A 16,627-nucleotide genomic window follows, 5' to 3' on the forward strand; every position below is an offset into this window, starting at 1 on the left:
TCTTTTTCAGGTAAAAAAACAAGTGTCATACAACAAATAAAAGTCAAAAGTATATTCACAATTCAAAGTATTTACGTGTTGTTTTTCTTTCTTACCGCTTCATCGTTATGCTCAATCATAAGAGGAAATTGTTAAGCTAATATATAAATATGCCTGGGCTGTGAGTAGGTGTTTATGCTTATACTTTAATTACTTGATTTCTTTTGTTCAAGTTTTTAATATATATAGATAGCGTTGGTAGGCTATATGTTAATGCAATATAAGAAAATGTCCCACGAAAGTTTTTGGATTTATACACCAATATTAATTGTTTTATGTATTTTAACTTCAAGTGACGGAGGTAATATATTAACGAAAAAGTAATTAATATTATTAAGTCATTTTTTATTTGATGTGTTTTATACCTAAAATTTGGTATACTACTTTTGTATTTATCATGTTAATTTTTTATTAATTGCTAAAAATAAAATTTAATGTGTAGGTAAGTCTATCTACGTGAATTCCTTGAACTCTACCGTTACTATGTTGTAGGGTTTAATATAAAGTATAAGCAGAAAGTAATTGTCTAATTTACAAAGCCAAAAATCTATTGACAATAAATCTAACATAAAATCGCTAATTCAGTTTAAAAAAATAATAATAAATACAATATAATAATAATATCGATTGGGGAATTTTTAAATCACGTGGACTTAAAAAAAACAACTTAGTTTTGTTTTTTCAATCGTAAACGGTTAATTACTTAAGTTTTAAGAATTAAAAAATGTAGATGGAAGCTTAATAAATTGATATTATTCAAACATAAATATATATGTTTACTTAGCGTGCAGCGACAGTATAGTTGGAATTGGAGATAATATATACAGTTTATCAGACAATCAACTTAATGTGAAAAATGCTGAAAATTTTTGTAAGGAAAATGATGGAAATTTGGCTTCATTCCGAGATCAACAAACAAATGATTTCATTGTCAATCTTATTAACAACAAATACAGAAATGGTAAAACTGTTGTTCAAATGTATGTAAATTTATAATAAATTTTTTTTTAAGTTTAAAGAATAAATGGGTCATCAATACATTACAAAGGATTTAGTGGCACTATGTAAAAAGTGGAGTGCAGAGTGCGGAGTTTTTTTGTTTTTTTAATAAAATGACATCATAACCCCCTTGTGCCACATTTTCATTGCCCCATTCTTGAAGTAAATTTAATCAGCAATCGCATGATGGTAACTAGAAGTTGGCACAAAGGGGATAAAGAGGTCAACGGGAGCAATATTTGACGAAAATACGTATTTGGTTATCAGTTTTTGAATGGAAATGACGTCATAACCCCTTTGTGCCACATTTTTATTGCCCCATTCATAAAGTAAATTTAATCAGCAATCGCATGATGGTAACTAGAAATTGGCACAAAGCGGATAAAGGGGTCAACGGGAGCAATATTTGACGAAAATATGTATAAAATATGTATTTGGTTATCAGTTTTTGAGCGGAAATGACGTCATGACCCCTTTGTGCCACATTTTTATTGCCCCAATCTTTAAGTAAATTTAATTTGCAATCGCATGATGGTAACTAGGAGTTGGCACAAAGGGGATAAAGGGGTCAACGGGAGCAATATTTGACAAAAATACGTATTTCGATTATCGGTTTTTAGACGGCAATGATGTCATAACCTTGTGTGCTAAATTTTACTAATTTCATGCAGAAGTAAATTCAACATATCAGAAATATTGTGTATTATAAATGTTTTTTTTACATTAAAAAACGTTTTTATATTTTGTCTTAATCTTAACGAAAAAAAATAAATAGTTATTTTTGCATCATGGTTTAAAAATCAAATTAAAGCCAATTTAGACGACGTATAACCGGTTGTCGTTCTTCGTCAGTTGATGTAGGTAAAATGAATTGGTGATTTTTTGATAAATTTTTAGCAGCATTTTTCTAAAAGTAAACTGCTATAAAATTAGTGTTAAAATTTCTGCACACTTTTTTTAACAATAAGCTGTTACACAAAATTAATATATTGGCTGCAGTGTTTTTAATATACGAAGAAGCCCTTTTCTATATAAACACAAAAAAATAAATAGTATTGGAAATACCGATTTAGTTTCCGTAGTTGTATTCTTACAAAAACGATCAAACACACCACATGAATGAACTAGTTGCTTTTGTCATGCATCTAATTCCGGATTCAGCAAAAGAAAAGTTATGGGATATTACTGCTCCTGTAGATTTTGAACCACAAATTGGAGGGTATGATTGTGGGCTTCATGTTTGCATAAAGGCGTATATAATGTGTACAGAAAAGGAAGTACTAATAAAAAAGAAAATTCAAACGAGATTCGGGCCTGGATAGCAAAGCTATTAATAAACAATAAAGTTTACCAAGTTTTGAAGCCCTTTATTGGTGACAGCAGTAAAAAATACTTCAGGACAAGTAAAGATTTTACCCCTGCTTTTAAGGTTGCCAGAAAGTGTCCTGGTGGGTATAGGTCATCTATTGAATTTTTATTAGATGCTGTTAGCTGCTTTTTTAGTGCCAGCAATGAAACATGTGCGTATCAGGAAAAATGCATACGCCCTCTTGGAAAACAACTAATGGTACTTTGCAGTGGAAAGTGTTACGATTGGTACCACACATACTGTGTCAATGAACCGTACGATCAAAGTTTTTTCTCCAGTTACTTGTGCCCCAATTGTCTTGAAATTTCAACAGACACTTTAGATGAAAATGAGGAGGAGATTGCGAAATTTATTGTAGACGGAAAGACTGACAACCACTTGCTTTCTATATTCAATTCAAAAATTTCATCTGACAGGTACATTAATTTTTTAATTAGTGTAAATTGCGAACATTATTTTAAGTTAATTAATTTGTATTAAAGATTTTTGTTTTAAAAAGCCGGCATTTAAAAATTTTAATTATATAAAATAAATACTTTTTTGCAAAAGTGGCCGACAAAAAGCCAAAAACCCACAACAATCAATCTAAAATTAGAAGGAGTGAATACATTTTTTAAAGACCAAAATTTATTTGAAACTGTCAACTTTTATTTGCATGGTTTAGTTAAAAAAATTTATACCAGGTTAGATTTGTTTTTAAACATTCAAATAAAATGTTTTACACTTAAAATCAACTTTAATTATACAAAGAATGTATAAAACATTATTTTTATATTTATTATATTTTTAGACAGATTAAAGATAATATTAAATCAACCGATTTAATGCTGTTTGTATTTTTTCCTGAAGCGGTAAAATATGCGCTACGAGAAATTTAAAATAGTAGGCCTACAACTACGGAAACTAAATCGGTATTTACAATACTATTTATTTTTTTGTATTTATATAAAAAGGGCTTCTTCGTATATTAAAAACACTGCAGCCAATATATTAATTTTGTGTAACAGCTTATTGTTATAAAAAGTATACAGAAATTTTAACACTAATTTTATAGCAGTTTACTTTCAGAAAAATCCTGCTAAAAATTTATCAAAAAATCACCAATTCATTTTACCTACATCAACTGACGAAGAACGACAACCGGTTATACGTGGTCTAAATTGGCTTTAATTTGATTTTTAAACCATGATGCAAAAATAACTATATATTTTTTTTTGTTAAGATTAAGACAAAATACAAAAACGTTTTTTAATGTAAAAAAAACATTCATAATACACAATATTTCTGATATGTTGAATTTACTTCTGCATGAAATTAGTAAAATTTAGCACACAAGGTTATGACATCATTGCCGTCTAAAAACCGATAATCGAAATACGTATTTTTGTCAAATATTGCTCCCGTTGACCCCTTTATCCCCTTTGTGTCAACTTCTAGTTACCATCATGCGATTGCAAATTAAATTTACTTAAAGATTGGGGCAATAACAATGTGGCACAAAGGGGTCATGACAATATTTTCGCTCAAAAACCGATAATCGAAATACGTATTTTTGTCAAATATTGCTCCCGTTGGCCCCTTTATCCCCTTTGTGCTAACTTCTAGTTACCATCATGAGATTGCCGATTAAATTTACTTTAAGAATGGGGCAATAAAAATGTGGCACAAGGGGGTTATGACGTCATTTCCGCTCAAAAACTGATAACCAAATACGTATTTTCGTCAAATATTGCTCCCGTTGACCCCTTTATCTCCTTTGTGCCAACTTCTAGTTAGCATCATGCGATTGCTGATTAAATTTACTTCAAGAATGGGGCAATAAAAATGTGGCACAAAGGGGTTATGTCGTCATTTTATTAAAAAAACAAAAAAACTCCGCACTCTGCATCCCGTACTCTGCACTCCACCTTCTACATAGTGCCGTTTTAGTACTTAAAAATAATGCTAATTTTGTACTAGCTGACGATCAATATCTACATTAAGTCTCAGTAACTTTGATTTCATATCTAATTTAAAGTGTGGTCTATTCGAGTGATATTTATATTATTTACTACTGCTTAACATGTATACATTATACTACTCAAATTTTTTTTTTTTAAATGTTTTTTGCATGGTTATTGATATACTTATTTTTTTACAATGACATCAATTTATTTTTATTAAAAGGGTTGCAAAGAGTGTGGATATTTTACAAAAGAGTAATGGCAGATAATCTTTATGGTCGAGGATACAGATATGCTTTATCACCTGAAGAAACAGACGGTTGGATGAGTGCTGGACGTTTGGGAGATATTGCTTATGTTGATCTTTATAAAAGGTTTACATTATAACGTACTATCTATAAAACATTAAAATTAATTTTTTGAAACCTATCCTAAAATGATCAAATATAAACATTATATATGTATACAAAATTTTAACCGGTTTAGTGTATTTTATAATTTGTTTCCAAAAAACTTTAATTTTAGTTCAAGATCAGGATTTACACAACCTCTCACGTTTTGTCAATATCAATTTAGATGGGGTATAACAGTGGGACCCAGACCTAATAATTGTCGCGATGAACCTGCTGAAGGTAAATATGTTTTAAATTATTTAGTAATTTTTTGTTCATGCTGTTATTGTATACACAGTATTTTCAAAATAAACAATTCAAAAATATAAAAAAAACATTTTGATTGATTTTTGAATGATAGGCTGCTATTAACTTAAAAACAAAAAATTTAATTTATTTATGTATATACTATTTATAAACAGGGCTAACTGTTTTTGACTTTCAATTTTTTGGATCACTAAATAATGTTAGTTCATTGGTAAGATATCTTTTAAATAGAGATATTCAACCTTTTTCCACCAAGTTAACTGCCAATTATGATTCAAGTTTTATTATTGAACGATTTGTATACTTAATTGGCACTATATATGTTCCAGGTAATAAAACTGTTTTAACTAAAAAAAATTTTCTTACAATATTACTTTGAGATTTTCTAAGCTACTATGTTAGGCACTGTGGTGTAGTGGTAAAAACACTTGCTACACCACATAGGGTCGAGGGCTGAGCCAGCACTTAATCAGCAGCATAAGTATTTGGCAATTATAATTTATAATATTTTAAACTGCCACAGGCAACTCGAGACTGAATCGGGGTAACAGTTGTTACTTAATGTTTAGGTCGCGCAATCGACCTTCTCATGATAAGAATAAATATATATAAATAAAAAAAAATATATATATATATATTTTAATAATTTTGAGGTTGGTGTATTGGCTATTTATTTTAAATTAATTTTTAGTCTCAAATCTATCAAGTACTATTGATTTGATTAGAAATATCTTTGAAAATGTTGTTTGCTTAAATAGAATATATATGTAAAAATAAATATTGGTTTAATATTAATATATATACTGTTTTTCAGTATGATTTATGTTTTGGATAAAAGGGATTTATAGTTTTTGCAAAACAATAAAACTATGTCTTGACAAAAATTGTAACATATATACTGCTATTAAAATTAACCTATTTCTTTAATATTATTTTAAATTGTAGATGTACCAGAAAATGTAATAATTGGAGCAAAGTATTCAGATAACAACTGGGTTTGGCCTGATCAAACTCCAGTTAACTTCTTTACATTACCACAAACTCCTTTTAATTTGTGCACAGCATTTCATTATCAAAATTGTTCTTGGGATCTAATTCCAATTAACTGTACAGAAACTTACAACTTTGCCTGCCAATATCAATGTAAATAAACTTTATAAATTGATAATAAAATATAATTGAACTTCTAATTAATACTGTTGGTAATTTAACTCAAACTTTTATTTTAGTGACCACACAAGCTTACCCTGTACAATGTGATGGTGACTCTATTAATGTAACCTGGAGTACAAATTTTTTATTACTTCAATCAACCTATTCTAACTTGACCTTAAATGTACAAGTAAGTTAATAAATAATTTCGTTGTTAAGAAGTCAATTTATTTTATTTGAAATTGAAAATACTGAATTATAGTTTTAACTTTTATAATACTTTAGGTGAATATTTTATTATCTGGCTCACAGAGTGTAATTTTATCAAATCACTACAGTTATAATTAATCTTATGCTGTTGTTAAAGGCTTAACACCAAGAACTACCTACATAGCAAAGGTAAACATTAAACATAAATTTAAGTAAAAAAATGTTTTTGTGAATATTATTTTTGCATGTATCGTTTTAAGTGAATTTTAATACAATTCTTGTATGTTGTTTAAAGGTAACAGTAATACTAGGTAATTGTAGTAGTCATTCTGTAACATCAAATTCAAGTGTTACAACCAGTTTTGGAATTCCTGATGTTATAACTTCATCTTATGTTGATTCAACTCAACCTAATTGTATTATCAAGTGGCCAATACCAACTAGTTATGTGGATGACATTTTATCATATGAGGTTAGGAATTAAATAATGTTGTTAAAAATTTAAAATAATCTTAGGTAGGGTTACAATGATAATTTGTTTTGGATTTAGATTGAAGGCCAAAGCAACACAAACACATCATTGATTGCCTTTAATCCTAGCTCATTAACTACAATGAAAAATAAATACTTTATGGAAATACCTTTAGATGTTCATAATTACAACAAAACTGTTTTATTTCGGGTAATTTAAGAACAAACTATATTTTTTAATACAATATGATCAGAAGATATTTTATTTTTGTATAAACTGTTGTTTTAGATAAGAGCAAGTTCTTGTGAGGGTTTTGGAGAATGGAAAAATGTAAATGGAACTTGTGTTTCACCAATTAAAATAATAGAAACAGGTTAACTTGTTTGTTTTTTGCATTTTTTAATTGCTGATTTTTATTATGTTATATACTTAATGGTCCAGCATAACATTGGGTATACAAATATAAATATTTCTTATTTTTCAATTTTATTTAAACTATTAAGTAAAACTGTTTTAAATACAAACAAATAAAATCCATTATTCTGATTTGTTTTATATAAAACATTATTGATGTTGGCATTTTTGGTATCCAATAACACATTGTCGGTTTTGGATCTTAATCTATTCGACTTGTGTTGTTACAGCATCAAGTAGTAAACTAAATCCTGAATTTTAGGGTCTTACCCTTTTTTATTGTTGCATATATTGTACTTGTTTGTTTCTTTTATGCATTTGTAAAAACTTAGAAGCATGAATTGTTTTTAAATTAAATTTTTAGGTGGAAGTGATGGTAAATCTGGATCTGTTGTGTCTAAAGGGGCAATTATTGGTTCTATTGTTGGGGTGGTTGTAGTGTTAGTTATTGTTGTGGTGGTTATTTGGATAGTGAAAAAAAGGTGAAACATATTTTTTTAAATAGTTGTAATTAACATTGAACTAAAGATAAGTATCTATTTATAATAAGGACATAAATTAAAAATAAAGTACATACATCAATCTAAAATTAAATTTTAAATCGCGGATTTTAAGGTTTCAAAAAAATGAAATTATGCAGAGGTCTTCACAATCTGGTAATTTTTTTAACCAAAAGTTTAATTTTTTTTTAATAACAATGTAATGCTCTGACCTCTGAGTATATATTTAGTTGTGTTCTTATGCATATCTAACTATTTTTAAATTAGGATTTATTTTTAATTTAATAGGTACTGGTATTGAATCTCCATACGCTAATGTAGTTAACACAACTGCATTAAATCAGGTTGGTTTTGGTTTATTTAAATTCAAAAAACATTTTGTCAAAAGAAAAATAACTTAGATCCTGGTAAATAATAGGCATTCAAATGTTAAACACTAAATTATTGGCACCAGAAATGTTCTATTAATATTAAAAACAAAAATTTACTTAACTTTTTTACAATTAACTTTGCACTATTATGTTGGGCAAATTGTGAAAATGGGTTATTTTTTTAGCCTGCTTTTATAGCAACCCCTTCTATTTTCGTTTTTTTTGCTTGCTACCACAACAAAAAGTATTTTTAAAACAAATTTCCCTTTTTTTAGAATTCTGTTTATGAAAACTACCGCTAACACTAATAGCTACATCAATTTCAGATATATAAACATGTAAGTATTTGATTTTAATTATAATTTGGAAAATATCTGAATATGTTAATATTTGAGTTTTTTGTAGGGCTAGTTTTTCACCTGCTTTTTGAAATGCAACTGTCTTAATATCGCTTATTAAATTGTACTTCTCATAACTTATTTCTGTATAAATATTTTCTTTTAATTTCTTTGTTTATTATATTTCCTGTTAATATTTTAATTGTTTACGTTTTTTCAACATTTACTGCATTTAATTGTAATATGAAACTTTTCCGGGTTCAATTCGTATTGGGACTTAAATGAACTTTGTTAATTATATTTTTATATTAAAGTTCACTTACAATAGACCCAAACTCATACGTGTTTCAACTAAGCATTTTAGATATTTAAATTAGGGTAGAAATCAATAGGTTTTTCTTGAATTTTCATTTTTATAACTAGTAAAAGGTTTTGTTTACATTATCGATAAAATTTAAAGATTTTTTTTGACTCATGGATGTTCCTTAATTATTACAAGGAAAGGAAGTATGGTTGGCTACATGCATAAAATCTCCATTTACACAATACAATGTACTGGCATATTACATTGTAAAAAAATGTTTTTTTATAAGTCAGTTTTAAGTGTTTAGAATGGTATTAAATAGTAAAGAAATGTTATTATGTCGTTAAATTGTAATATTTGGCAAATTTTTGCTTATTTAGCCTAATAATCAATAGTTTGATGGTGTTTAAAAGTTACTGTAAATGATAATACGTTTTCAATATGATAGTTAGATAAACAATTTTATTAGGTTCTTGGTCATATATCTTTAAGTCGAAAAAATAAGTGAGTGTTTTGTGTGTAAAATCAAGGTAAATTTGTAGGTTTTATTGTTCCCTTACGAGATATAGTTTGAGAGGTATTTTTGCATGCATCTTAGATACAGGTTAGTCAATAATATTACTTCGATTTCTTTTTTAAATGAAGCATGAAGTTGTAACAACTATTTAGTAGTTAAGTCAAATAATATTAATAAATTGAAAAGATTTCGTAAGACTAAGCTAAAGTGCTGGACTCATAGGTAGACCGCCAGTTTTTAATTTAGTATTTTTTTTTCAGTATGCAGAATGTGTAAGAAAGTATGTAGCTGCACAAAACCCACAAGATGACACTGCTGAGTTGTTTTGGTATATGGTTTCACAGAACGCTTTCAACACGGTCCGGTAGTGTGGCAAACCGGTCATGGAAGGCTGTATTGAAAAAACTTTTTACTCTTTCATCTAGCCACAACCAATTTGTAAGCTATTACAAATATGTATATGTATATATATATTAAGTTTAAAAGCATTTGTTTTTAAAATATTAAAAATAAAACAAAAATATTTTAAACTATTTTTACATGCAACCCAAGTCAATAAATTATTTGACTGTGACCACTTGGAGTACTGACCACCCCACCAAGTGTTGGGGTCTTGCTTGATGTTATCAACAATCGAGGTAAAAACATAGTTTCAAAACATAAAATTTCATCTATTGCTACGTTTGCTACGTTTCTCAATATCTTCAAACCATTAAAACATATGGCAACTACGAATTACATTGAATTTCGCCTACTGAATGGAATATAAAAGTTATAAAAACTGGTTAGTTATAAACCGTGTTTGACTAATCTGTTTTTTATTACTTTGTTGGAAAAACTTGAAATTGAGAAATTTGCTGCACAAAACTTTACACACTGTAGTGTTAAGCGACTGATATATATAAACTTATTTAAAAGTTTAAACAAAGATACACAAAGTAAACTTTAATATAATAAAATCTGTAACCCTATATTTTTTTACTCTAAGTGAATGATTATTTTTGCCAAATAACTTGTATTTAATTTTAGATGATGTTGTTTTTGTGGATTTTTTATTATAGCATATCATTTTAATATGTATAAACTATAGTTTTATTTTATATGTTGTTTATATTAAATATTATAAATTTTATAAATCATGTTTTATGTTATAAAGGCGGGTAAATGGCTACAACAAAAGTCTAGTTTTTCTTATAGCCTACACATTATAACAATAGTGTTAACACTATGTACGGCTATGTTGTTTCTTCGTTAAAGTTAAGAAAAATTTAGGCATATTGTTTTTTAAGTTAGTAGTTTATGATTTATTAAGAACTAAATATATATTGGTAAAGGAATTTTTGCCTAAATGGATCACGTTAAAATCATACAAACATTACTTAATACTATTTTAGTTAGGCAATCATGAAAATATAAAATTTTAGATATTAAGAAGAAGTCTTTGTTAAAAATAAAATTAAAATTTGGCTCGTTCTTATTAAAATCTTTTTTAAGTAAAAAAACAAGTGTCATACAACAAAGTCAAAAGTATTTTCACAATTCAAAGTATTTACGTGTTGTTTTTCTTTCTTACCGCTTCATCGTCCGCTTCAAGAGGAAATTGTTAAGCTAATTTATAAATATGCCTAGGCTGTGAGTAGGTGTTTATGCTTTTACTTTAATTACTTGATTTTTTTTGTTTAAGTCGTTTATAGATATAACGTAGTTAGGCTATATGTTAATGCAATATAAGAAAATGTCACATGAAAATTTTTGGATTTATACACCAATATTAGTTGTTTTATGTATTTTAACTTCAAGTGACGGAGGTAATATATTAACTAAAAAGTGATTAATATTATTAAGTCATTTCCTTTTTGATAAAGTGTATACTACTTTTGTATTTATCATGTTAATTTTTCATTAATTGCTAAAAATAAAATTTAATGTGTAAGTAAGTCTATCTACGTGAATTCCTTGATCTCTACCGTTACTATGTTGTAGGGTTTAATATAAAGTATAAGCAGAAAGTAATTGTCTAATTTACAAATCCAAAAATCTATTGACAATAAATCTAACCTAAAATCGCTAATTCAATTTGAAGAAAAAATAATAAATACAATATAATAATATCGATTGGGGGATTTTTTATATTTTTAAATCACGTGGACTTGTCTAAAATCAACTTAGTTTTGTTCTTTTAATCGTAAACGGTTAATTACTTAAGTTTTAAGAATTAAAAAATGTAGATGGAAGCTTAATATATTGGTATTATTCAAACATAAATATATATGTTTACTTAGCGTGCAGCGACAGTTTAATTGGAATTGGAGATACTATATACAGTTTATCAGACAAACGACTTAATGTTGAAAATGCTGAGAATTTTTGTCAGGAAAATGATGGAAATTTGGCTTCAATTCAAAATCAACGAACAAATGATTTGATTATCAATCTTATTAACGACAAATACAGAAATGGTAAAACTTACGTTCAAATGTATGTACATTTATAATTTTTTAAGGTGTAAAGAATAAATGGGTCATCAATACATTACAAAGGATGTAGTACTTGAAAATAATGCTAATTTTGTACTAGCTGATGATCAATATCTACATTAAGTTTCAGTAACTTTGATTTCATATCTAATATAAAGTGTGGTCTATATAAGTAAAATTTATATCATTTACTACTGCTTAACATACATTATATATATATACTTAGTGGCGGCTCGTGGGTCAAATAAATGGGGGGGCTAATTTAAGAAGATCACAACACCACTAGGGAGGTCTAAAAATTTTTTTTTTTAATTAAAAATTTTTAAATTTATTGGCCGTAAACACGCTATTTTTACATTTAATAGTTCACATAGCGTACCTAACGCAACGTTATGCAAGTTTGCAAGCGGTATACTGTAATTAGAAAATTTTATTCAAATTTAAAAAATAAATTCTTAGAACTCGAAAAGTTACGTAACGCAACGTTACCGTGTCGTGTGAACAGGTCTTAAGTTAAAAAAATTTCTCCTAGCCAGTGTTGAAAATATTTAAAAAAAAATTACTAATAAATATTAAGTTAGCATGATTTTTATCTTAGTTTTTTAACTTAATTTTTGTTTATTTATTATTGTCTAATCCTTTTATAATATAAAACGTTTTTTGTATATTTTTAAATTTCCATTCTAAAAGAGCGTGAATTGACAAAATAAAAAGCAAAAGAGCATAAAAGATTTATTTTATTAGGCATCTATTAAGTTTAAAACTAAAAACATGGGAAAAAATAATGGTGCAAGTTATGTAACAACTGACAATACATTTAAAAGAAAAAATATAAAAAAACAATTTATTGATCTGATCGCTCTTGTTTATCTTGTCAGCTCTTCTAAAAAATAACATGATATATCATTAGGTATTGTTAAGACACAACAGGTTATAAAGTTTTTGTTAATAATCTTCTTTTTTTTTTCTTTTAAATAAATATATTTTAAAAGTATATTAGACTTAGCTGTATGCTAAACAATTACCTAGAGAGTAAGTCTTATAGTTAAAATTTAAAAATTATTCAAAGCTTTTTCAAATTGTTTTAATAAAAACATAAATAATATCATATACAAGGTACGAATTAACGTTTAAAAAACGATTCGCTAAAAATGAGGTAGCATTTTTAGATCAGTTATTAGGTTCAAATTATAATCTTCATTTTTTTGTAACACTTGACGAGTTGCGTGGCATTTTTAAAATGTAATGTATTGTTAAACAATCGTTAAGAATATTTCGCACAGAAAACGAAACATTTTTGATTACTTTAAAGCTGTGTTATATATTTAAAAAATTGCGCAACAATTAAACGAACTCAGGAGCGAAATTTACGCATTGCCAAAATATGGAAAGTTATTGTTATTAAATGCCCTATAGTAACCTACATTTACACAGGATTATGTCGATGTAATTAAATTAGTTTAAACCCGTTTAAAATAGGTCGTAAAAATAAATAAATACACACAAAGTTTTATTATTGCCTTAACCTTTTTTGGTTGATTCGCTATTTCTAATATATTTGTAAAAAAACGATTCGCTAATTTTAAAAAACGATTTGCATTTTCCGAATAGCGACCCGTTATTTCGTTTCCTGATATATTACAAATCTCTCCCACCTTCTCCACATACTTAAATCTCCACCACCCCCTCTCCTTCCTCTTTTTCCTAGTCATTCTTCTTTCCCATTCTCTTTCCTTTATAATCACAACATCAACCCATGTATATGTTGTTTTACTCTTTTGTTAAAGTGTTTGTGTAATGTACATAACTATAAATTTATAAATAGCCTATGTTTTGAAAATAGGCTATTTAACTAATGGACTATTCAAAAAGTAGCTATTTTTACATAACTTACTTTAATTTAAAAGCAATTTTTCCACCCATTGCACATGTCTTATCATGAAGGATCATTGGCCTTGTCGTAACAAAACTGTTTAACAGAATAACCATTTACGATAAATCTAAAAAGAATTGCAAATTGTATTAATATTAATCAATTTATCTGCTTGAGCAACAATAAAATCAACCTTACTACTGTTAGTGTATTCCACCAACACAGTTCTAATATTAAACAGACAGACAGAAAAGTGTATTTAATGACTGTTGCACTTACCAAATGCTCCTGTAAAATGATGTCTGAGGTATTAGCTGCAACTAACTGAAATATTCCTCGATTACAAAAGTTTGCTGTTTAATTAACTTTTATTTAATTAACAGCAGTTTGACAAAGTTGCCTAGAATGTGCCCTTTTTCTTTCAACTTTTTCATTGTAAGTTTCGACAGTTATCTGGCATCCTAATCTGTGACTTAATATTTACAGTCACTAGTAAAGTATGTACATTGCATGTTTTTTTTTCTTTGGCAAACTTAATTTATGCTCTTTTGACAGGCAGGCAAACAGGCAAGCTGCCCTTGAGCCAACTTGTCAGGAGGTAAATCTATTATGATTATCTTTAAAAACTTGCCTTAATCAAAATTAAAAGCATTTATTTACATATAATTGTTTAAAAGGAATGCAAAAATTGATTTAAACTTGCTGCTTTAGCGAAGCTTAAGAGCGACCTTTTCATCATAAATTTAATTTGAGAATATACCCGATTGAACAACTATTATTTCTATTGTTTTAACTTATAAATATTATTTAAGGCCTTAAAACTTTCTTAAATAATAATGCAATACCCAGTTTACTTCTATTTTATTTTGTTTTTGTTTAATAGTTAAACAAAACTGATAAAATTTGTTAATATACAACATTTAAAATTGTCAAAATATTTTGCAACTCTATGGTGTTCTTAGCCCACATTTTGATCAAAGTTCTCAACTTTTTTTTCAAATTTCGAATTCTGACAGCAAAAACTGTGTTAAGATATTTTGTATTTGGGAGCTTGTTGGGCTAATTTTGGTTTAGCCCTCACATGTTTAAGCTACGTTTAAAAATTTTGCGTATTTCGTTGCCAAAATGGTGCTATTTTTTTTAATATTTTTAAATAATTTTAATGAAAAACATTGCAAAAAAATAAATATTATTTAAAGAAATAATACATAAATTTAAAAAAAAAACATTTAAAAAAGTTGGTGGTTTTAGCCCCATTAGCCCCATAGACGAACTGCTACTGTATATACTACTTAAAGTTTTTCTTTAAATGTTTTGCATGGTTAGGTAATACTTATTTTTGTACAATGACATAAATTTATTTTTAATAAAAGGGTTGCAAAGAGTGTGGATATTTTACAAAAATGTTAGTGATCTTAATGATTATGGTCGAGGATACAGATATGCTTTATCACCTGAAGAAATAAATGGTTGGATGAGTGCTGGACGTTTGGGAGATATTGCTTATGTTGATCTTTATAAAAGGTTTACATTATAACTTATATACTATCTATAAAGCATTAAAATTATTTTTTTAGGACTTATTGTAAATTGATCAAATATAAACATTATATATGTATATACAAAATTTTAACCGGTTTGGTTTATTTTGTAATTTGTCAAAAAAACTTTAATTTTAGTTCAAGATCAGGATTTACACAACCTCTCACGTTTTGTCAATATCAATTAACAAGATGGGGTATAACATTTGGGCCTAGACCTGCAAGTCCTGCTTGTGGCGATGTACCTGTTAGTGGTAAATATGTGTTAAATTATATAGTAATTATGTATTCATGTTGTTATTTTATATATATACACAGTATTTTCAAAATAAACAATTTAAAAATATAGAAAAAAACATTTTAGTTGGTTATTAAACGTTTGGTTGCTATTAAATCAAACAGTAAATTTAATTTGTATATATATTATTTATAAACAGGACGAACTGTTTTTGACTTTCAATTTTTTGGATCTCGAAATAATGTTAGTTCATTGGTAAGATATCTTTTAGGTAGAGATACTCAACCTTTTTCCACCAAGTTAACTGCCACTTATGATTCAAGTTTTATTATTGAACGATTTGTATACTTAATTGGCATTATATATGTACCAGGTATTTAAAACTGTTTTAACTGATCAATTTTTGCTTATAATAATTCTTTGAGATTTACTAAGCTACCATGTTCGGCACTGTGGTGTAGTGGTAAAAACACTTGCTATACCACATAAGGTCGTGGGCTGAGCCATCACTTTTTTTTTATTTTTTTATTTTGGTTTTTCGCGCATTGATAAAAGTAAATAATAAATACGATATACAATTAATATTACAACAATGCGACGGGAAAAAATGACAAAATCAATTTAATGATTTAAAACATGTCAAAAGTATTAATGTTTACATGAAGATTTTAATTATTTTATGGCATGGTCACCAAACCCAGTATAGATTATATTATTAATAAATGCGATATATAAAATACATTTTACAAAATATACACCAAAAAATAAAACTATAAAAAAGAAGTGACGAAATAACAAAATAAAATTGTACGAAAAAAAAAGAAAGTTACGACACATTTGATTTATAATAGTAGAGCAATCACTGTCGATGGTAGTTACAGTGTAAAAAATAACTTAAAGAAAATAATAATTACATTTAATATAACCCAGTATGGCTCTAGTAGGAAAGCACGAACTGGTCACGATAAATTGCATGTGATAAAGGGACTAACCGAAATAAACCTACCTAAAGAAAGAACGTCCCAGAATGGCCTTTCACAACGTATATCACATACAACGCACAAAAATATTAAACAACCCACCAACTAGTGGGGGTTCACGTATATAGAGTAAGTAAATATAAATGTTTAAAACCAGTTAATAATAGAAAAGAAAGAGGAAACTTGATAAATTAAAATATATTACATTGATAGTTTAAAGAGAGATTGCAT

General features: G+C 27.4%; 2 protein-coding genes across 2 annotated transcripts; both read left to right on the plus strand.

The window, feature by feature from the left end:
* The first annotated feature begins 764 nt into the window (after positions 1-764).
* Positions 765-6,802, plus strand: LOC145750594 (uncharacterized). The gene is made up of 8 exons (XM_082566664.1): positions 765-1,000; positions 4,574-4,724; positions 4,876-4,982; positions 5,165-5,338; positions 5,955-6,152; positions 6,239-6,351; positions 6,447-6,560; positions 6,667-6,802. The coding sequence occupies exons 2-7, from the start codon at positions 4,609-4,611 to the stop codon at positions 6,507-6,509; spliced, it is 771 nt and encodes a 256-aa protein (XP_082422790.1). The 5' UTR covers positions 765-1,000; positions 4,574-4,608; the 3' UTR covers positions 6,510-6,560; positions 6,667-6,802.
* Positions 6,688-8,774, plus strand: LOC145750595 (uncharacterized). Its single transcript, XM_082566665.1, has 7 exons — positions 6,688-6,843; positions 6,922-7,053; positions 7,132-7,216; positions 7,622-7,739; positions 7,873-7,913; positions 8,046-8,101; positions 8,404-8,774. The coding sequence occupies exons 2-7, from the start codon at positions 6,985-6,987 to the stop codon at positions 8,428-8,430; spliced, it is 396 nt and encodes a 131-aa protein (XP_082422791.1). The 5' UTR covers positions 6,688-6,843; positions 6,922-6,984; the 3' UTR covers positions 8,431-8,774.
* Positions 8,775-16,627: the final 7,853 nt, after the last annotated feature.

This window comes from Corella eumyota, chromosome 4 (assembly GCF_963082875.1).
Source record: "Corella eumyota chromosome 4, kaCorEumy4.1, whole genome shotgun sequence".
In the NCBI taxonomy this organism is placed as follows: domain Eukaryota; kingdom Metazoa; phylum Chordata; class Ascidiacea; order Phlebobranchia; family Corellidae; genus Corella; species Corella eumyota.

What these genes read in the sequence shown, in the direction of transcription:
- LOC145750595 (XM_082566665.1), top strand. Translation starts at nt 6,985, where the DNA reads ATGAAAAATAAATACTTTATGGAAATACCTTTAGATGTTCATAATTAC. An exon ending in ATTTGGATAGTGAAAAAAAG is followed by an intron (nt 7,740 to 7,872) that starts GTGAAACATATT and finishes GCGGATTTTAAG; the next exon opens with GTTTCAAAAAAATGAAATTA. An exon ending in GCAGAGGTCTTCACAATCTG is followed by an intron (nt 7,914 to 8,045) that starts GTAATTTTTTTA and finishes TTAATTTAATAG; the next exon opens with GTACTGGTATTGAATCTCCA.
- LOC145750594 (XM_082566664.1), top strand. Translation starts at nt 4,609, where the DNA reads ATGGCAGATAATCTTTATGGTCGAGGATACAGATATGCTTTATCACCT. An exon ending in TATGTTGATCTTTATAAAAG is followed by an intron (nt 4,725 to 4,875) that starts GTTTACATTATA and finishes CTTTAATTTTAG; the next exon opens with TTCAAGATCAGGATTTACAC. An exon ending in TCGCGATGAACCTGCTGAAG is followed by an intron (nt 4,983 to 5,164) that starts GTAAATATGTTT and finishes ATTTATAAACAG; the next exon opens with GGCTAACTGTTTTTGACTTT.